At 42.3% G+C, this 23,615-nt stretch overlaps 1 protein-coding gene across 1 annotated transcript in view; it reads right to left on the reverse strand.

Moving 5' to 3' along the window:
- ACO2 (aconitase 2) overlaps positions 1-23,272 on the reverse strand; it is a 51,856-nt gene extending 28,584 nt beyond the window's left edge. The window contains exon 1 of the mRNA XM_063074654.1: positions 23,191-23,272. Within this exon, the coding sequence (XP_062930724.1) occupies positions 23,191-23,226 (36 nt within the window). The 5' untranslated portion in view covers positions 23,227-23,272. The remainder of the gene's footprint in view (positions 1-23,190) is intronic.
- Positions 23,273-23,615: the final 343 nt, after the last annotated feature.

Genomic DNA, 23,615 nt, shown 5'->3' on the forward strand with positions numbered 1-23,615 from the left:
CGTCAAATGTCCTGCAGAAATCAACACCCACTCTCACTCTCAATGATCTATCTACTCATCCCAACAACAAAAAAAAGAAGTTACCTTAGCTGTGAGACTTTAGCTTCCAGGGCTCAGTTTTTTGCACCTGTACAGGGTGAAATCTCAGCCTCGCTTCCTGCTTCAGAGCAGTGCTGAGAGAGAGTTAAAGTGCAAGAAATGTCACGTGTAAACTGTGAAAAGCTCGGCCAGGTTACTATGCTTATCCTGTAGACTGTCTTCAAGGGTAAGGACACCATGTATTATTCATTCATGGACCACATATCCATATCTTTCATATTAAAAAAAAAAAAAAGACTAGCTCTGGACACCCCACCCCTACTCTTAGAATAAAAATAAAAACAACTACTTATTAAGCACCTGCTCTGTGCAAGCACCTTCTGTGCCTATTTTGAATTCCCATTATAACAGCGGAAGGTAACTGTTTTTGTTTTGTTTTTTTTACACAACGATGACTGGTAAGGGGATCCTAACCCCTGATTTGGTGTTGTCAGCACCATGTTCTCTGAAATGAGCCAACCAGCCCCTCCTACACAGGGATCCAAACCCTTGGCCTCGATGTTACCAGCACCACACTCTCCCAAGTCAGCCACGGGCCAGCCCATTGCAAGGTAATTGTTATTCCCCTCTTACAGATGTGGAAACTAAAGATCAGGGAGTTAAGTAAGAGGTTGCATACTTGGTATGCAGTGAATCCAGGCTGCAAGCTCTCTCTCTCTCTGCGATGGGCCACTTCTCCTGAATTCTGCTACCTCTAGAGTCTAAGCCAGTTCTTACCTCACATAGCCCCACCCTTTCCCAGCACAGTGTGATAGTTCAAATTGAAGACCTGTAGTCAGACTGCTCAACCCATCTCCACCACTTATCTGTTGTGACCCTGGGCAAGTTACTTAACCTCCCCAAGACTTTGTTACACTATAAAGAAAATGGAAAAAGAAAGAAAGAAAAAGGAAACGAAGATAGGGCTGGCCTGTTAGCTCAGCTGGTTAGAGCATGATGCTGATAACATAAGTGTCCAGGGTCCAGGGTTCAATCTCTACCAACTAGCCGCCAAAAAGAAAATGAAAAAACTGGATAAACTTCAGAGTGTTACTATGAGGGTACTTCAAAAAGTTTGTGGAAAAGTAGAATTAAAAGATAGTACCAATCTTTCCATAAATTTTTTGAAGTATCTTCAATTTCATCAAATGAAATAATCTACATGAAGTGGTTGACACAGAGCCTGTTCATAGCATAAGTGCTCAAAATGCATTATTTTCCTTCATAAAGGAGATAGACACAACATTAGAAACAGTGATGTTGTGTTCCTTCTCTGGATACTGCCAGAAGCAACATGACTCTTATTTTTCTTACTGCAAACACAGCTTTAAAGGCCCTTTTCGTTGATAGCATTTTTCAGAAGCCTTAGTTCATCTGGGCCTTTGGCGTTCCTGATCCCTTTCTGATGATTCCAGCTGCTCTATAGCATTCTTCCTTGCTTACTTGTACTCCTTCAAACTTTAGGCAAGTCATTCTAAAAATCTAAGCTGATTTCTTTAGATGCCTCTTGCTTTTCTTACTTGCAACTTGTTAGAATTTGCTTTGGAAGGCCTCCTATCCCTCTGAAATTCTTCTACTTATGGGGCCCTGACAATGGGATCTCATCTACTTATCTGAATAATTCAGAATCTGCCTTTCAAGGGCACTGAACATGATGAACTTCCTTGGCCAGCACAAATTCTAAAGGGTCCTGCCACAGGGCCTTTGCACATGCCATTTCTTCTGCTTGGTATGTTCTCTGCCCACTGCCTTTCCCTTTCTGCCCTTTGGCAACTCCCACTGATCCTTAAAACTCCAAATAAATTTCACTTTCTCAGGGCATCCTTCCCTGAATCCCCAGCCTAATCACAGCCTCCTATATATGCCTATTTGCCACTTATTGACATTAATTTGTGAGATGATGTCTGTCTCAAGTAGTATTTAAGCTCCACTAGGGGAGGATTGTATCTGTTTATTCATAACTAAATTCCCCAACCTGAACATCAAGTCTGTACACAGGAGGTACTACATAAATACCAGTTAGTTAAACTAAGGAATGTTGGTTCTACTTTACCAACCAGCTCTTCCCTATTAAGCAGGGAGGGTTAAATAGAGAGCAGGTTCAGTCAACCTTGTGAGAACAAACAGTTAACAAGACAAATCAATGATTTACCAGTCCTAGATGCTTTTGGTTAGAGGGTAAAGAGGCTCAACATTTTTGAAAGACAATTAGGTAATACCTATTAAAATGTGAAATGTTTGTACCTTTTGAGCACTTTCCCTCTTCCAGGAAGCTCTCTTATTAAAATACTTGCATAAATGAGCAGAGAGACAGGCAAGGACATCCTCCTCAGCACTGTTTTTAAGAAAACAACCCAGTTGTCCAAAAATAGGGCACTGATTAAATAAATTCTGTCTCATCCACCATGGAATGCCACTCTCAGCTGTCTGAAAAGAAGATTGGGCTGGCCAGTTAGCTCACTTGATTAGGATGTGGTACTGATAACATCAAGGGTTCAGATTCCCTTAACCACCAGCTGCAAAAAAGAAAAAAGATAGTAGTAATGGTTGCACAACATTATGAATGTAATTAATGCCACTGAATTGAATACTTAGAAATGACTAAGGGCTGGCTGGTTAGCTCAGTTGGTTAGAGCCTGTGCTGATCACACCAAGGTCCACGGTTTGATCTCTTACCAGCCAGCCACAAAAAAAAAAAAAAAAGAGAGAGAGAATAAGATAAATCAACCTTTACTGGCAAGGAAACCTCCATGACATGTTTAATGAAAATGTAAAACAAGGGCTGGCCCGTAGCTCACTTGGGAGAGGTGCTGATAACACCAAGTCAAGGGTTAAGATCCCCTTACCAGTCATCTTTTAAGAAGAAAAAAAGAGGGCCGAGCCCGTGGCGCACTCGGGAGAGTGCAGCACTGGGAGCGCAGCGATGCTCCCACCGCAGGTTCGGATCCTATATGGGAATGGCCAGTGCACTCACTGGCTGAGTGCCGGTCAAGAAAAAGACAAAAAAAAAAAAAAAAAAAAGAAGAAGAAAAAAAGAAAACAGTATTATGATAAAAGCCCATTTCTGTATAATAATAGTAATTAACAAATGTAAATATGTTTAGGAAAAATTTCAAATGATATGCCTAAACTGTTCACAGCAATTTCTCTATGGATCAGAGTTATGGGTACTTTTACTTTCTATGCTATATATTTTTGTAACTGTTATTTTATTTATCTGGGTGACTGGCCAGTACAGGGATTGAACCCTGGACCTTGATATTACCTACATCACTATTCTGTAACTTTTATATGTTTCATGATATATGAGCTTCTTTTGTAATAAGGAAAGAAGAAAAAATGAATGAGGAAAATAGGTACAGAAAACCAGGCTAACTGAAGTACAGAGTAGCGTAATTGTTTAGTGGCAATTTGACAATAATCGAAAGTGTTTTGGCTTTTTAAAATGTGCAAACCCTTTGTGTTTCAGCAAGTTAACTTACAGGAAATCGATCATCACTGAGGAAAAGGAAAAAAATATGCCTTTACAACAGAGGGATCTGATTTCCACCACTTTAACCCAGAGATCAAACTTAGCCTCATCAACAGCAGGACCACTTGACATTGGTGCCTCCTGGTGGAACGGCATCACCTATGAAGAATTCTTGCCAAAAATGTTTAAGCAAGCTTTGAGACCTTACCTCCAGTGTAAGAAAAATGCAGGTGACAAAAAGAACAATCACTCACATCCAGAATATAGACATTCTACGAGAAAACTGGCCTGGTCTCTTCAAAAAGTCAATGTCACGGGGAAAAAACAGGGGTCGGGTACAGTTCTAGATTAAGAGACTCAAAAGGTAATTACTGCAATATGTAATTTTTTTCCCTAAAAAAAATTTTTTTTGGTAGCTGGCCAGAATGGGGATCTGAACCCTTAAAAATTAGATCCTGGTTTTGAAAAAGACAGCTATCAATGACATTTTTGGGAGAAACTAAGAATGTGTTCTGGGTATTAAGAGAATTATCATTTTTCTCAGGTCAGGTAATGAGATTGTGGTTATATAGCTGACATTTAAAAAAACTATTTCCTAGCTTTCTAAGGAATTTATTTTATATTTTATTTTTTTAATAATAATTGTATATATTAATAGGGTACCATGTGACATTTCCATACATAAAGACATTGAGGAATGATCAAATTAGGCTAGTTATCACCTCAAAAGTTTATCATTTCTTTGTGGTGAGAACATTTAAAATCCATTCTTTTAACTTTTTTTTGGTGGGGGGAAGCTGGCCGAACCCTTGACCTTGGTGTGATCAATACCCCGTTCTAACCAACTGAGCTAACAGGCCAGCTTTTTAAAATCTGAAATATACAGTACAATATTATAAACCATAGTTACAATGCTGTGATCACCAGAATCTACTCCTCCTATCTAAATGAAACTTTGCACCATTTGACTAATATTTTTCCTTTTCCTGTCCACTCCTCACCCATCCCCAGCCCAGCTGATGGTAACCACAATTCTACCCTCTACTTCCATAAGTTTGACTTTTTTTTGGATTCCACACAGAAGTGAGATCATGCAGTATTTGTCTGTGACTGGCTTATTTCACTTGACATAATGTCCTCTTGGTCCATACATGACATCACATATGACAAAATTTCCTGCTTTTTAAAAGCTGACCAAAGTCAAGGGTTCGGATCCCCATACCAGCCAGCCTCCAAAAAATAAATAATAATAATAATAAAAGCTGAATAGTATTCTACTATGTATACATACCACATTTTAAAATCCATTCATCTGTTGACAGGCACTTCAGTTATATCTGTATCTTGGCTATTGGGATATAGCCAAGAACATGGGAGTGTAGACATCTCTTCAACATACTGATTTCAATTCCTTTTAATATATACCCAGAAGTGGAATTGTTGGATCATATGGTAATTCCAGTATTAGTTTTTTGAGGAAACTCCATACTGTTTTCCATAATGGCTGTACTAACTTAAAATACCAATGTGTCCAAGTGTTCTCTTTTCTCCACATCTTCACCAACACTGGTTATCTTCCTTCTTGTCACTGTGGTTTTAATCTGCATTTCTCTGACAATCAGAGATGATGAGCATTTTTTTCATGTGTCTGTTGGCTCTTCTTTTGAGAAATGTCTATTCAGGTCCTTTGGCGATTTTTTAATAGGGCTATTTGTTTTCTTGTTATTGAGTAGTCTGAGATCCTTGTATATTTTGGATATTAGCCCCTTATCTGACGTATGATTTGTAAATATTTTCTCCCAGTCTGTGGGTTTTCTTCACTCTGTTGTTTCCTTTGCTGTGCAGAAGCTTTTTAGTTTGATATTTTTGCTTTTGCTGCCTATGCTTTTGGAGTCATAACCAAGAAAACTCTGCCCATACCAATGTCTTGGAGCCTTCCCCTATGTTTTCTTCTAGTACTTTTACAATTTCAGGTCTTACATTTAAGTCTTGAATTCATTTTGAGTATAAGAAGTAAGATAGGGTCTATTTTCATTCTTGTAGAATATCCAGTTTCCCTATCACCATTTATTGAAGAGACTGTCCTTCCTTCGTTGTGTTCCTGGCACATTTGCTGAAAATCAATTGGCCATAGGTGTGTAGGCTTATTTCTGGGCTCTCTAGCCTATTCCATTAGTTAATGTGTCTGTTTTTATGCCAGTACCATGCTATCTACTATGGCTTTGTAATATATTTTTATTTTTATTTATTTTTCTGGTGGTTGGTTGGTACAGGGATCGGAACCTGTGACGTCAGTGTTATAATATGTTTTTAAGTCTGGTAGTATGGTGACTCCAGCTTTGTTCTTTTTGCTCAAGACTGCTTTGGCCATTTGGGGTCTTTTGTGGTTCCATATGAATTTTAGGATTGTTCTATTTCTGTGAAGAATGATATTGAAGTTTTGATAGGGACTGCACTAAATCTGTAGGTCGTTGGGTAGTATGGACATTTTAACAATATTAATTCCTCCAATCCATGAAGACAGGATATCTTTCCATTTATTTGTCATCTTCAATTTCTTTCATCAATGTTTTATAGTTTTCAGTATACAGTTCTTTCACCCCCTTGGTTAAAGTTATTCCTGTTTTTTTTTTTTTTTATGCTATTATAAATGGGATTGTTTTCTTAATTGCTTTTTCAGGTAGTATGTTGTTAGTGTATAGGAATGCAACTGATTTTTGGGAGCTGATTTTGTATCCTGTAACTTTTCTAAATTATTTTATTAACTCTAGCAGTTTTTAATGGCATCTTTGGGGTTTCCTATGTACAGACAGTCCCCGACATACAATGGTTTGAATGACAATCTTTCAACTTTGCAATGGTGCTAAAGTTATACACATTCATGAGCTGGTCAGTTAGCTCAGTTGGTTAGAGCATAGCCTTGTAACACCAAGGTCAAGGGTTCAGATCCCCATACTGGCCAGATGCCAAAAAAAGAAAAAAAAAAAAAAGTACCCATACAACCATTTTGTTTTCCACTTTCAATACAGTATTCAATATTACATGAAATATTCAACGCTTTAGTATAAAATAGCCTTTGTGTTAAGATGATTCTGCCTAACTGTAACTATTCGGAGTATGTTTAAGGTACACTAGGCTAAATACGATGTTCGGTAGGTTAGTTGTCTTAAATGCATTTTAGACTTACCATATTTTCAACTTAAATGGGTTTATCAAGACATTAATCCCATCATAAATCAAGGAGTATCAAGATGGAGAATTCTAAACATGAATTACATGATCGGACTTATCTTTTACGAGGATCTTTCTGGCTGCTTTATGTAGAATAGACAGAAGCAGGAAAACCACATAGGAGGCCACCCCAATAACCCAGTGAAAGATGGTGGTGACTTGGACTGCAGTCGTAGTGGTTGAGGTGGTGAGAAGGCGTTGGAGTCTGGATATATTTTGAAAGTAATAATAGTAAGATTTGCTGAAAAATTGGCCAAAAGGTATGAGAGAAGGAGTCAAGAATATCACTGAGATTTTGGGCCTGAGTAACAGAGTTCCTATATTGGTTAGAGCATGGTGCTGATAACTCCAAGGTCCAGGGTTCGATCCCTGTACCAGCCAGCCACCCCTGACTTGCCAAAAAAAAAAAAAAAGAAAGAAAAAAAAAGGAATTGAGTTGCTGTAAACTGAAATGAAATGGGGAAGACAGTAGGAAGAGCAGACTTGGGGGTGAGATCAGGAGTTTGGTTATGGACACTGGCCTATATGATACCTAAGGAGAGATGTCACGTAGGCAGCTGAATTCTCATCCTAGGTCCCATCCCTCTAGAGCTCTGATAATTAGATGATAATCTAGAATCATAAATTATCAGAATCCAAGGCAACCTCAGATCATCAATTATTTTTTCTCCATTTGACAAATGAAGAAATGAATATCCAAGGTCATGTAACTAGCTAGTTAACAGCAGGTAGGGGGCCGAGCCCGTGGCGCACTTGGTAGAGTGCTGCGCTGGCAGCGCGGCGACACTCCCGCCGCGGGTTCGGATCCTATATAGGACTGACCGGTGCACTCACTGGCTGAGTGCCGGTCACGAAAAAACGACAAAAAAAAAAAAAAAAAAGCAGGTAGGAGCAGAATTCAAGCCATCCAATTCTCGAATCAACGTTTTTTCCACCATACTACCCCTCCCCCGCAGTTTACACTAAGGTGTTAACTGATTATCCAGTCCCAGACACTGTGCTGTGGTGCCTGAATTAGAGGTAAACAAGAAAACACAGTCCCTGCCCTCATGGAACTTACAGTTTGAGGGAGAAGACATCAAGAAACCATTCAAGGAACTATGAAAGCTACTATGAGCAACAAGCACTATGAAAGTTATGCAGCTATAACAGCATAAGCTGGAGAACCTCATCTAGACTTGGAAAAGGTGTTCTCCAAGAAAATGATGTTTAATCTCAGAATTGAAACATTACAGGAGTTAGCCAGGCTAAGAAAATACGGATTAAGGGAAGGAGTCCAGGGAATCTGGTAGAGTGAGCAGGATGTGCAAAGTCCCCATGGCGAGAAAGTACTTGTAAAAGAAAAGAAAACTTGCTTGTCTGTTGCAAAGTGAGCAAAGTACAGTAAAAATGGCAGAAAATAAGGCTAAAGAGATCAAAAGGAACCAGGTATCATGCGGGATCCTGTAGGTGTAGAAAAAAAGCTACACCGTGGCACCCTAACAATCATAGCTTATCTCAGCCTTGGGAGAACACCTTGTGATCGCCTGGAACATGAAAGGATGGGAGGCCTATAAGGAGCTGCTGTGAGGCCATCTCCCACTCACCTCCCTAACAAGCAGGACTTGCTAAAAGTTTAACTTGATCCTAAAACCAACAGGAAGCCACTGAAGGTTTAAGCAGGATCCTACCAGTCAGATTTGCATTAAAAAAAAAGAAAAAAGAAAAAAAATATATATATATAGGTCGATGGTGGAGGGCCGGCCCATGGCTCACTTGGGAGAGTGCGGTGCTGATAACACCAAGGCCATGGGTTCGGATCCCTATATACGGATGGCCAGTTGGCTCACTTGGGAGAGCGTGGTGCTGACAACACCAAGTCAAGGGTTAAGATCCCCTTACCAGTCATCTTAAAAAAAAAAAAAAAGAATAGGTTGATGGTGGTCTATCACATAACCTCTTTCCTAATAGCACATTTGTATTTTAACACTTAAGCACCTATTATGTGCCAAGCAATATGACACAGATACCAAGAAGAGTGAGACAGTCCCTACACTAATACATCTTAGTCTAGTCAAGATCAGCACATAAATGCAAAGACCCATTGTAACCTTTGCAAAGGACACACACACAAGAGGCAGGAGTGGGGCACAAGGGATAAGGAACCCTGCTTGGGATGTCCAGGCAAGGCTTCACAGAGGAGGGAGTGGTTGAGCAGAGCTGTGGAAGATAAGTGAGTGTCTGCCAGGCAGCCAAAGAGGACAGACAGTATGTAAAAAGATAAAGAATCATCAGGTAAAGTGTGCAGAGGCTACAAATCACTCAAAATGATGGGGTGTAAAAGACAAAGCAGGAATGGTGGAAGGTCAGGCTGGAAACCCAACACAGCTGGGGAGGGTATGGTTCACCATCCTAAAAACTTGAACTACCTATAACCTGTGACTTACAAGAGGCAATGCAGCACAGTGAAGAGAACTTAGATCTAGCTCCAAAGCCGAGCTCTACCACTTACTAGCTATGTGACCTCAAGCAGGTTTCCTCATTTGGAAAAAGAGAACGATATCTGCAGTATTACTCGTGAGGAATGAAATGACACGAATGGGCTCCAGAAGAATAGCAGATATTATGTAAAATGCTACAAGCAGACTTAAAAAAAAAATTTACTAGGTTTTTCCTTCATTATAAAAAATAGGACATATTTCATGGAGAAAATTTAGAAAACACATAAAACAATTTTATGACTCCCTGAAGCCCATCCAGGTACACTTACGACCACCCCCTCCCCCACCAGAGTCCCTGGTCTGGCACCAGGTACCCAGTGGGTATTTAATACCCAGTGACTCCAAGGGAGGCACCAAACATTAGCCCAAGATGCATGTACCCTCCCTACAATCCCTGACACCATGGTACCCACTGTACCCCCAGTGAACAGGCATCATGGCTGAATTTTCTGAGCAAAGACAATGATAACAATAATAACAACGTTCACTAGTAACATTTAATACTTTTTTTTTGGTGGTTGGCCAGTATGGGAATCCAAACCCCTGACCTTGGTGTTATCAGCACCACACTCTAACTAAGCTAATTAATTGAGCGCCAAGTCATAGCCACTTTACATGGATGAGCAGCCCTATTATAATAACATGAGTCCCATTTAACAGAGGAGGAAATTGAGGGCTGGAGAAGGGTGGTCACTTGCACACTGTCTCAGATAGTGAATAACAAAACCAGCATTCAAACCCTTCTGGCTCTAGAGCCCAAACAACCCTCCAAGTGTCTCCTGGCAATTCTAAGTACAGATCTGGACATGAATGAATTAAATCAAAATAGAAGAGATGCCAAGCTGTTAACAGTGGCTATTCCTGGAGGATGAAATTTTGGAGACCTTCTAACTTTATTTATGTAATTCTGAATCTTTAATACTCTACATATATTAATTTTAGAATCAAAAAAAATATCTTCAAAGAAATATAAATACTTTTTCTAAGTACTACCAATGTGTTTTCTATAATTTGCAATCTATTTCAGATTGTTAAGGGAGTTAAAGAATGAAGGCAGATTTCTTTAAGAACATGGATGCTTCTCCCCTATTATACAGAAGTAAATAGCAAAAATCCTAAAGATTTACAGCATGAAGTATTAGTAAAGGTACTGGCCGAACACACACACACACACACACACACACACACACACACACACACACACACACACACACACACACACACACACACACACACACACACACACACACACACACACACACACACACACACACACACACACACACACACACACACACACACACACACACACACACACACACACACACACACACACACACACACACACACACACACACACACACACACACAATTGGTAAAAAAAAGTATTGGCAAAGGTTTGGGGAAAAGGGTAACCTCAAATTTTTTTTATATATGATAAAATCTGGTGATCAAATTTTTGATATTAGAGAATACTAGTAAAGTCTTCTCAGTGGGTACTGGCAATACCTATTAAAACTTAACAACAATATATATTATGACCTAATTCCATTTCTCCATATCTACCCGTACATGTGCACAAGAAGGCAACTACAAGAATGCTCATGGCACCATTGTATGAAATACTTTAAAAAATTAGAAACAACCTAAAATGTTTTGTGTTTTTTTTTAAAAAGTTATGGTACATCCATTCTGTGTAATATAGTAACACTTTAGAAAAAATCTCCAAAATTCACTGTTAAAGTTACAGATAAATGTACAAAATGTTTCTTTATTTCTGTGTATGTGTGTGTGTGACGTAGATACATACCTAAAATGAATACACCCCAACTGATCTGTTGTTATTCTGGAGGAAGGAGCTAAGCTCAAGCAAGGAATAGGAGGAAAGGTGGATTTTAGCATTATTAGTAGTATTAAAATATTTATAAGAACGTTCCCATTGCTGCTGATTTGATTATAAATACATGTATCATTGTACATGTTTTTCATTTGGATTGTAAAATTTTAAAAACATTGGAAGGAAATACACCAAAATGTTAACAGTGGTTACTGCTGAGTGGTGGTGAGGTATGAGAAATAATTATAGGTACTTTTTATGATATTCTCTATACCTCTATATTTTCTACATTTCCTACAATGGGTAATTACCTTTATAAACAAGAAAAAAAGTTAGGAAATTAATTTTACCTTAAAAACTGATATTACTAAGTTTTATAATTTGATGAACATTGCACAGTTGGGGTATGAGTAACCCAGATCAGTAACATTTAATGGAGAATGATGACTTGGGCATATTTTTAAAAAGTACTTGTAACTTATCAGGGTTTTGATTTTATTTCCTAATTCCAAAGGTAAAACACACTCAATGCTCAGTTTAACCTGGCCCCAGGGCCTCAAAGACATTCCTGAGATCACCCATAAGGCCATCCATCCAACCTAGATGTCACCAAAAACTGGGAAATGGGAAAAAATTTTCCCTTACTTGGAGACTAAGTCTCAGGCCTTGTGAAGCTCTCACTGGTAAATACTGGGCCCTCATCTAGCAGGTACTGAGCCCTCACACTCCACTACACTATCTCTGAACAAAGGAGCTAAAGGCAGGGTAAGGTGGCCTCAAGGCAGAAAATCTCTCAGCAACTCCCATAAGCCCCTCACTCAACATGATTAGGCCAGGAAGCTCCTTTTCTCCCAGAAAGCTTATTCTACTACTGGACAGTTCTAATACTTTACAACAAATGCTTCTTATACTGAACTGAAATATGCCTCCATTATATCAGAGTACAGATTCCAGCATTGGAGACCTGGGCTCAAATCCCAGCTCTGCCCCTTACAAGCTGAGTAACCTGAGGTTTTATTTAATCTTTCTAAATATCACTTTTTCCTACCCGTAAACGGGCATAACGCCTTCACAGGCTGCAGTGAGGATTAAAGGAGAGAACCTATATGAAAGTACCTAGCCCAGTGCCTGACACATGAGAGGCCTAACTTCTGGCCTGTCCTTTGAAACCGGATCAAATGAGTTGTCAATCTTCCACACTTCAACCCTTCAAATCGGTGAAAACCATAATCATGTCTTCTCCATTCTAAGAATCCCTATAGTACGTACTCTGCTACAAAACAACTGTGTAATTTTACACTTTGGTGGGAGTCTCCCACCAGGGTGATCAATAGCCAGATGCCCACAGATCTATTTTGGAGTCAATAGCAGCTGTCTGCCACACAGCTCCGTGCCAGTTACTCTGGTAAACCTTGCTATACATAGCTCAGCCTCCCTCACTGCCCTGAAGATGCAGAGGCTCAGAGACAGGAGATAGCCTGCCTAAAGTCACACAGCTGGGAACCTGCAGAGCCCATGCCCTTCTCACTGTGCTACAGACAGTGTCTCCCAACCTCTGCTTTGAGCCCAGCAGCAAGGTGGGCTCAGTCCTCCATGGGGTCTCTGGGTCCCAAATGCTGAACCAGGGTGCCTTTGTTTGAGCCTAGCTCCTTGGTCTAATGGTAGGTACACCATCTCTAGCTGGATGGGCCACAAATCTGCAGGGCTCCCAAGGAGTGAGGGAGGCTCTGCTGACTCTGCATTTACTGACACAGAACAGTAAGCAAACTCTGAAGGAAGGAACGTACCCAAAGTGGACCCCATCGGGGAGCCAAGCACCACACAACTAGGCAAGAAAAGGAAGAAAGGAAACTGCCTGGCAAGATGACAAAGGCTATCTTATGTTACCTTCTGTATTAGTCCATTTATGTTGCTTATAACAAAATACCTGAAACTGGGTGATTTATTATTTTTTAAATTTTATTTATTTATTTATTTATTTTGTCTTTTCGTGACCGGCCGCACCGCGCTCAGCCAGTGAGCGCACTGGCCATCCTTATATAGGATCCGAACCCGCGGTGGGAGCGTCGCTGCGCTCCCAGCGCCACACTCTCCCTGCACTCTCCTGATTGCGCCACGGGCTCGGCCCTGAAACTGGGTGATTTATAAAGAAAAATAAAATTTATTGCTTACAGTTTCTGATGCTGGGAAGGCCAAAGTCAATCTGGTGGTGGCGACAGTAACCCAAGGGTCTCACATTGCAAGATGGTGGAAGCAGAGAGAGCAGAGAGAGAGAGACAGAGACAGGCTCTCTTTTAAAGCTCACAGAACCACAACCCTGACCACCATTTTTAATCCATTCACTACCTCATGGCCCTACAGTCTAATGACCCCTTCAAGGCTCCACCCTTCAATTACCATAATAGGATTTCCCACCCTCTTAACAGTCACAGTGGGGGCTAACTTTCTAATGTATAGAACTTGAGGGACACAATTCAAGCTTCAGGGAGTTCTGGGGGACATAATTCAATACACCACACCCTCCCAAGAACTGTGCCAAGTGGGAATGTTACAGGTCATTTTGTCCCTTGTTTAGATAAAAAGACAGAGACTCAGACAGATGAGAAAAAAAAGTCCACTAAGATGTAAGCTCCATGAGGACAAGAAACTTGTCTATTCTGGTCGCCATGTATACCCAGCACCTAGACCATGTCTGACACATAGAAGTTCAAGAAATATGTGTTGATAAATGGATGAAGGCAGATAAATAAATAAAATTTGAAAATAAATAAATAAATAAATAAAAACAAATGGGGGAAAAAATGAAACAGATGAAGAGCAGAGCCATAATTTGAACACAAGTCTCCTTCATTATTTCTTCAAACTCAAGTTGTGAGTGCTTCTCACAGAGGCCGTGGTGAGCCACCAGGGCTGGTTCACAGAGCCATGGCATATGGGAAAAGGGCCTGCCCTGCAGCATCTCACATGCACACCCACTCAGAACTCTGCCCTCCTCCCACTTGGCTAAGGTCAGACATGCTGTCCTCTCTTCCCAAAGGGCTGAGGTCTTCCCATGGGACCACTTATATCCAGAACGGTCCAATCCAAAGGGCATACTCTTGGGCAGGATTCCGTCTATTTTGGCAAGCATGGCACACACCTCCATGCCTGTAAGGGAACCATGTGTCAGTGGGCACCAGCAGTCAGAGCAAGCTGAGGAGATGAAGTGGCTGGGCCGCCCAAACAGTCTGGGCTCCCAGATGAGGACAAGTCTCTTGAGGTAGTTGTTTCAGCAAGTGACAGAGAAGTCACCAGGCACCTGTCAGAGTGCCAATTGTGGAAACACTCCAATATAAATGCCAAGTCAGAGAAATGGCATACACTCTAGAGATGGAGGGATCTGGCTTGGAATCTCAGCTTCCCTAGCTGTGGGACTGCAGACAAGATTCTTTACCTCTCTGAGCCTCAATTTCCTCTTCTGTAACATGGGAGTAAAAGAGCCAAGATTTTATGAGGAGTAGAAAGAATATATGTCTTGCAAATGCAGAGAAAAAACGCAAGAATGATAAACACAAAATTCTTATCAGTGGTTGCCTCTGGGGACTGGGACAGAGAGAAGAGAGCTTTTGTGGATATACTGCATTCTGTAAGAAAAACATACATGAAAAGTATAGCGCTTGGTTGCTGGTTCCTGGCAAGCACTCAACAGCTTTAAGATGCTACTACTCAGTTCTCCTGGGAGAAGGAGATGCTGCTACTAATGCGCTTCTCGCCTCTGTACTGCAGGAAGGTATAGGCTGTTGTTTTTCCACTATGCCTTCTACTTCTCCCTTCCCAGCTACCAAAGACCAGAGCCCCAGAGCAGGTCCGAAGCACCAGGACAGCACATTTTGGAACTGAAATGGAACTGAAAAGGTCTCATCTATCCACTCATTCTTCACTTTAATGCCTAACACAGAGACAACCCAAACCTATGTGGGCCGTCTCCAGTGGTGGGGAACTTACTACCTATGAGGCAGCCCATTTTACCAGAAGGATGACTTCAAGGTCTCAGGTGGGATCAGACCCCTGGTTCTTCTAACCATGACCCTCAGCAGCCTTCAAGCCTGGAGCTCTTAGCAACTAACTGCCTAGCCTCACTTGGCAGGGAAGCCTCAGGTGGGCTCTATCTAGGTGGGTAACACAGAAATGTATGTCAGTCAACACCCACTAAGGAGAAGCATCTTCCCACGCCTCCACTGCAGGGCTTCTAACAATTTTCTCCCACCCCTGGTAGGCAATGCCTGGCACTTCTCCTAAGAATCCAAAGCTAAACAATTCACTCCTGCCAGCAGGCAACCAACTAGTTTGGTTGCTATGCAACTGACAAGAACAAAAGTGATGCACTCCTTTTCAGAGGCTTAGAAAGGGGGCAAGGAGCCTGTCTTTCTAAATCACAGCCTCCAAATGGGCACCAAAGGTAGTAGGGGGTTCCTTTAAGAAGAGACTGATAGATTCTCTCACCTGCCTATTTCTCTTTTACTGCTGGCCTCAGCAGTAGAAACTCCAGGCACACTGTGAACTGCATACAAATGCCCAGCCTGCTCTGGCCCCACAGGTCTGTGCTGACACACTTGAGAAGGGCATCATCCTCTGCAAGCTCAATAGGCAGCCTGTGAGGCTGATCTGAAGCTCAATAAAGGAATAAAGCTGTCTCTGTGTGACCCACACCTCCAGCCTCTCCCCCACCAGCCTCCCTGGTATTTGGGGCAGGAGGCAATCCCAGCTCCAAAGAGACTACACCCACATGGGCACAGAGCCAACCAAACTGTGTCCCCTAAATCTAGCCTATTCTACAGAGATTTAGTTTCCACTGCCTACCCCTAGGGAAGTACTCTGGCAAAACAGTTTGGCTGAGTGGTAAAAAACCTTGGTGCTGCAGCCAAACAGATCTGCATTCAAAATCTGGCTCTGCTTTGTGCTAGCTGTGACACAGGTGAGCTATTTAACCCCTCTGGGCCTCAGTTTCATCACTGTGAACACAGGCTAATAATACCTACTTCTTGGGGTTATGAAGGACAAACGAGGCAACATTTGTAAAACAAGACCTAGTTCTGTGACTTGCACTGCAGGCCTGAATGCTCAATATATGCAGCTAATATAGTTCCTCTGGGTCCCCAGACACTAATTAGGATCGGCATCTCTAATACCCACCATGGCAGAGGGAAGACTAAACCCGTCATCCCAACATCATTGTTCCAGGGCGGCTGGCTGAGTCTGCATTTACCTCCACCCAGCACATCCACCCACCTCCTCCTGGCTTCAGTCCAATGTATTATAGTTATCTAAATGACTTCTTCCTCACTAGCATATAAGCTCTTTCACAGGCAGGACCCTTGCTCAAATCAGTTCTGTAGCTGTCTTGGTGAACACAATCATGACACAGGGAATGCTTGTAAATAACACAAATGTCTAACAGAAGGTGAAGGAGACCAGCTATAAGGCACTAAAGAAGGGGCAGGGGTGGGGGTGTTAAAGGAACTCCTGGTACCTCTTTGATACTTCCCATAATTGCCCACAGAATTAAAGCTACCAATCAGAAAATGTCTCAATCTCTGCAGGGGGAAAGCAGAAATACCCTCACCGGGCCTAAATTCGCCAAGGGCCTGGACTTTAATATTTAATGATGAAAATACTGTGAATGTAATTCAAGAGCTAGCTTCCCCAATGCTGCCTTCAATTTAGAGAATGAAAAACAGGAAACCAGCACATTTATTTCTACCGCTTCCCCCAACTTTCTAGAGCAGTATTAGAAAGGTTTTCCTGAACAACTACGTGGGAGGAATAAGCAATTTCCCTAGAACTGGTCTTTTTTAGGTGTATGCACTGAGGATAAATGCTGGGGCAATGGAAGCTGCAGGACATCTGCAGGGGCTGGAGACAGAGACTGGCAGTCACCAAGTACCTATACCCGGCACCATATTTGCCCCCAAGTAGTTTATACACACAGTCCCACAACTACCCTGTGAGGCAGAAGGTACCATGCCCATTTCACAGATGAGGAAACTCTGAAATGTAAACTATTTTGCCCAGGGTTACACAGCAAAGGGGGACTTTCAGATCTGGCTCCAAAGCTGGTGCCCTTTCCTTTGGCCCAAGCTTTGCAGAATGAACCCAAGAAAATCATTCTCCATGTTTTTCAAGAGCTCCTACAGGTCCGTTCTGGGACAACGTGAGGGAAAAATTTGTCCCTATTCTCAATGTTAGAAAGGGCCTATTCCTAAAATAATATCAGAAACTATTCACAAATCTTTACTGTATGTTATACACAGTTTAAAGAACTCTTCAAATAGTATTAGGCCTTTAAAACCCTTTTTAATGGGAGGGTAGCTATTGATTATTCTATTTTGCCAATGTGTAACCTGAGGGCCAAAGAGGTTGAGACCTTGCCTGAAGCCACATGGTAAGTCAGTGGCAGAGGAAGTCTTCCTGAGGTTCCTAATATTCCATGTGCTGCTTTTTAAAGACTGCAAGAGGCCTCTCTGCAGTCCCTTCCATCCATGCTGAGAGGCCCAGAGGCCACCACTGCTTTCCAGACCAGGTGCTGGAAAAAAAAGGCGTGTCAAAGAAAGCTGGAGCCAATGAAGTCTCAACACTCATTTTACTTTGTTTTATGGGGTTGTTGTTGTTGTTTTGTTTTGTTTTGTTTTTGGTGGCTGGCCAGTACAGGGATCTTCCACGCTCATTTTAAATACTTCACAGATGGCCGTCTTGAAGACACCCCAGGTACCACAATAAAACCAGAGACAGAACAGGGCTCACTTGAGACATGATGCTCATACTCAAGTGAGAGACCCTGGGTAAGACACTTGACCTCAAGCAGCTTTCTCACCTGTGAAATAAGGTACTTGTTGAGAGTTGATGAAAGGATCAAGAATTTATAAATGAGCTTCTGCCCTCAGCTAAATTTTACAAGTACTGTGCAAACACATGACTACTAAATTCAAGTTTACCCATCTTTCCGTGGCTAAGGCCCCCCTAAGATAGATTCTCTATCCTTCACATTCCTCATCCAACCCATCTCGTTACCTCCACTACCAGAACCCTAGTCCCAGGTACTTTCAAACCACTCCCTGGATAATTCCAACAGCCCCCCAGCCCCCCTGCTGGTCTCCCTGCCTCCTCTTTGACCTTCTATGGTCCATCATCCATGCAGCAGCCCAGATGATTTTTCTCCAGCATAAAACAGATCAGGTCTCTCCCTGGCTTAAAACCTTCCAGTGGATTGTCACTACACTTGGAGTAAAACCCAACTCCTTACCGAAAACTATATGACCCTGTTCCCCACCTTGTGCCCAGACCTTCCCCTCCTCATGACTCCTCAGTCACACTGGCCTTACTTCTTATCCTCAATACACTAAGCTCATGCCTATCTCAGATTTGCACATGCTGCTCCTTCTACTTGAAGTCTCTTCTCCCAAAATGTGGAATGGCTGCTTTCTTATCATTTAAGTCTCATTCAAATGTCATCTCTTGGGCCGGCCCGTGGCTCACTCGGTAGAGTGCGGTGCTGATAGCGCCAAGGCCCCGGGTTCGGATCCCATATACGGATGGCCGGTTCGCTCACTGGCTGAGCGTGGTGCTGACAACACCAAGTCAAGGGTTAAGATCCCCTTACCGGTCATCTTTAAAAAAAAAAAAAAAAAAAAAACGTCATCTCTTCTGTGACGTCTTCCCCAATCAGCCCAGTTAAAGCCATGCCACATCCCCACCTCTACTCTCTCTATCCTATCTTCCTCTTAGCACTCAGTAGTGACAATTTTCTTATTTGTCTACTTATTTATTTTCTGTCTCCCCAGATCAACAATACAAGCTCCCCTATTCTTGTTCACTACTGAATTCCCAGTGTCTAGAACACCACTAGGCAGGACTGGGCATAAAGTTTTTAATAAACATTTTGGGAGCAATTGGTTCCAAAGGCAATGATGTACTCCTCTAGTCCTCAGGATAGTGGCTCTATACCTTCTGCCCAAATTTGAGATTGGAAGTTTTTTTTTTTTTAAGATGACCAGTAAGGGGATCTCAATCGTTGACTTGGTGTTATCAGCACCACGCTCTCCCAAGTGAGCTAACCGGCCATCCCTATATAGGGATCCAAACCGGTGGCCTTGGTGTTATGAGCACCGCACTCTCCCAAGTGAGCCACGTGCCAGCCCTGAGATTGGAAGTTTGGTTACCAATTCACTCATTCATTCATACACTCAATTCAAATCAACAGTTAACAACTGGAAAGGTATCACAGTGAATATGCAACCAGAATAACCTGTTTCACAATATGAGGCAATTTTAACACGGCACTTTACAGAGAACTTCTGCCAAATATGTCAGACTTCTTTGTAGCTAATTGCCATTCCAAATGTACATACAGGAGGTTACAAGACTTCCCCAAGGTCACTTAATACTTCAAGGCAAAATCAAAACCGAGAAATGTATTTGCAAGTGCCCAGTCCCTCTTATGTGCCATCCATAGTCATATATACAAAAATAAATACTAAAAACCAGAGAACAGGGCCAGCCCATGGCTCACTTGGGAGAGCGTGGTGCTGATAACACCAACTCAAGGGTTAAGATCCCCTACTGGTCATCTTTTTAAAACAAAACAAAACAAAACAAAAACAGAGAATAAACATGGCTTTTCAAAAATCTCACCTCCCATTTTCTTCACTATTTCTTTTTCTTTTATTATTTTTTTTTCCCTTTTTTAAGTTAAAGATCTCAATTGGCTTTATTGTGATTCTAAAATCAAGCAACACGTTATTCCATAAACTAGAATAAATGCTCCCTTCTTTGCTCTGTTTCTAATCTTACTACCTGGTAGCAGGTACTGTCAAACAATAGTACACGTACAACTTAGCACTGTTCTCAGGTTATGGAGGATCAGTGGTGCCCTAGTCCACAGGTTGACTCTTGATGCCACAGGGAAGCAGGATAGTGACAGTTGCTAAGCCCTCAGCCTTTGCGATCAGAAATGTGCAGATTCAAATTATATCTGCTAAAAACAAGTGATAAGGCCCGAGGAAAATTTATCTTATTTAAAAATTATATAGAACTTACAGGTGCCAGGCAGTGTTCTAAATACTTTGCAACTATTTTATGATTAAAACAGATGTACTAAATATAAATTAAAAACAAAAACAAAAACAGATGTACTATTATTGTTTTTTTGTTTTGTTTTGTTTTTTGGCAGCTGGCCATTTGGGGAACCTGAACCCTTGACCTTGGTGTCATCACACCGCAAACTCTAAGCAACTGAGCTAACCAGCCAGCCCTATTATTGTATTTTACAGGTGAGGAAACATGCCCAGAGAGGTTGAATAACTTGCCCAAAGTCACAGCTACTGAGTATTAGAGGCAACAATCAAACCCAGGCAGTCTGATGCCAGAGTCCATGCTCTTAACCTTTACACTATGTTACTATGTTTCCTCTCTAGCCCCGTTTCTTCATCTATAAAACAAGACTGGGGGCTAGCTGGTTAGCTCAGTTGGTTAGAGCATGGTGTTGATAACACCAAGGTGCAGGGTTCGATCCTGCACCAGCCAGCTGCCATTAAAAAAAAACAACAACAGGACTAAGGACTAATAGGTCTTCCTTATCTCAGAGAGTCATGTGAGATTACTGGCACAGGGCAAGGTAAATATTAACTACTCTTAGTGATGGTACTAATAGCCATCATTCTGTTATCTACCTTCACCCTTGGTCCAGCAAAAAGCAGAAGGAAAATATTTCAGCTGAGAAAGATCTCCAAGGCCCACTGCAGTAAGATACATGAGAATATAGTGGAAACTCCATGAGAACATTGACTGTCTTCTTTGCTTATCAATCTGGAGCAAGCAATGATGCTCTATAAATATGTGGTGAATGAAGAACGAATTGACTTCACAGATAGGGTTCTACAGACATGAATATTATGGTAGTAACCATAGCTTCTCAAATGTATCTAAGCACAAAAGAGGTAAATTTACAAGGTTCTCAGAGTACAGTGTTAGCTGGTCATTACTGGAGACAACCTGGCTATGGGGAGGAAGTGAGATCCAATGCAAAGTGCATAATCCAGTTCATTCACCTTAGCTGAACGAACAAATAAGGAGCCCTGGATTTTAATTCTGATTCTGCTACTGGAAGTCACCCAGGCTCTCAAGGTCTAGGATTCTCCATCTGTAAAAGAGGAGGTTGGACTACAAGACGGTCATAAACACATTCTACTACGCTCATCACTTTACAACAATACAAGTACTCAATAATGCACAGCCTCATAACACCAAGATCAAGGGTTGGAATCCCCGTACTGGCCAGCTGCCAAAAAAACCCCAAACAGTACTAAATAAATGTTTGTTCAATGAAGATCACCCCCAATTGATAGATGACTGGGATTCAGGAAGTAACTTGCTCAAGGTCACAGGATCAGGGTGGAACATGAACTATATAGCCCAGATCTCTTTCCACACCAGTCTGACACTCATACTTTCCAAGATCCTTTTCAATTAAAAAATGTTGTAACTGGGCCAAACCCGTGGCTCACTCGGGAGAGTGCGGCGCTGGGAGTGCAGAGGCGCTGGTAGCGCCGAGGCGGCAGGTTCGGATCCTGTATAGGGATGGCCGGTGCGCTCACTGGCTGAGCGCACTGCGGGCGGCACCAAGCCAAGGGTTGCGATCCCCTTACCGGACACACACACACACACACACACACACACACACACACACAAGTTGTAACTTTATTCCTCTCTTCCACGCTCAATAAATCTATAATCATTTATCTCATCAGTAATTAGGTGCAAATCCCTTGCCTTTGTTCATAATTGAAATCAGAAGTATTTTCAGATAAATGGTGATTTTACTTTAAACTATATGGTTTAAATTTAAGCAATATGATGAAAAATAACTTCAAGTAACATAATGCTTCCTGGGTACAGCACATACCAACTTCTTTTTTGATTCTATAATCAAAGTTGTGCCACTTGATCCAAAGATTTACTAATTCATCAAAGGTTGACAGAAAATGTATAGACACTTGATTTATTTTCATTAAAAAAATACACGTTTGACATTGAACCTCTGAGTACAACACCTTCCCAGGGTTGTCAAGTTAGAAGTGAAAAAACCATCTGATAGTCACAGTCAACCTTCTAGATGGCTCATAACAGAAGAGTCAAGGTCAAACTGTTGAGTGAGTCTCCTCACCCACACGTCTAATACTTGAAAAGCAACTAATTGTGAGCTCAAAATACTTCACTCTGTACTCTCACAAGTACAAATGATCACATCCTGGCTCAGAAAGTTCTGAGGGTAGGCTGAAATTATAAAGAACAGAGGAGTGGTAGGGCCGATGTTCAGCCCACAGCACTTCGGTGACACTCTGAGAGCAGGAACTTTCACCTACTTTGTAGTAGTTCTATCACCTATCAAATGAGAAAAATCATCCCACTGCTATCTCACCAGATGGTTATATGAATCAAATGATATTACAAGGAATTAAGACAATTTTGAAGTCTTGTGTAAAGGTGAGAAGCTACTATTATCATTACTATTTACTACACCGGGGTCAAAATCACTCTTGGCTCTATGTTCCGCAGGCTCATCAAAAGGTGGTATAGGACAGACACTAGCTTCTTCTCCAGACTTCCAGGCCTGGCAACGTAGATGCACCTGGCTAGCAAGTCTCCGTTGCTGAGAGATGGGAAGTGAAGCCTTCAGGCACTGGGCCTAGAGGGCTCAACAACGGCCGCGCCCCCCAGTCACCTTGTCTTCACCTTGAGGAAAGGAAAGAAGCCCTAAGGGAGTGGGGACTGCGGTCCTCGGAAAAGAGGAAGAGGTGCCTGCACTATTCACCAGGCCGCCGCTGCTTGGACCCACGCTTCTTGTGGAGCGGGGACAGGGCTGGGGGAGCTGACTGTGCCGGGGACGCCTTGACCTAGGGCATCGGAGGAGCGCACACGGGCGCTGGGCCCGCAACCGGGGCGGGTACGCAAAAAGCCGGCCCGAGGTTGGGCGGGCCTCGCCTTGCCTCGCCCACAGCCTCAAGCAGAGTAGGAAGCACCCCGCCCCCGTGAGCCCTGAGGGCCCTGAGTTCGCTCACCTGCAGCCGGGTCACCAGTAGGCTGTAAGGCGCCATTTTGTGCACTGACAAAGATGAAGTCGCTTGAAAGTGACGTACCACACAGTGCCTTTAAAGCCTTTGGGACAGGGGTGGGTAATGAAGAGTGACACGTCACGGGGAGGGCGGGGCCTTCCTGGGAGCTCCAGAGTCCGCGAACGCAGAGGGCGGGGGCCACGTGTAAAGAATGGACACGTGAAAAGAACAACAGCTGCAAAACACACTTGCAGAAGTAAATACCGGGTACAAAAATGTTTTATCCAAGAGCAAATGTCTGTTATCTCTGCCATCCAAATCTGGGAAAGGTTGGTTTTGGGGTTTTTTTTTAACGACTTTTATACACCTGCCAGGACCTGGCTCCCTAGCAGCGATTCCGTTTCCACTCGCGCGAGAGCGAACGGGGCTCG

The sequence above is a fragment of the Cynocephalus volans genome, chromosome 12 (genome assembly GCF_027409185.1).
Source record: "Cynocephalus volans isolate mCynVol1 chromosome 12, mCynVol1.pri, whole genome shotgun sequence".
NCBI lineage: Eukaryota > Metazoa > Chordata > Mammalia > Dermoptera > Cynocephalidae > Cynocephalus > Cynocephalus volans.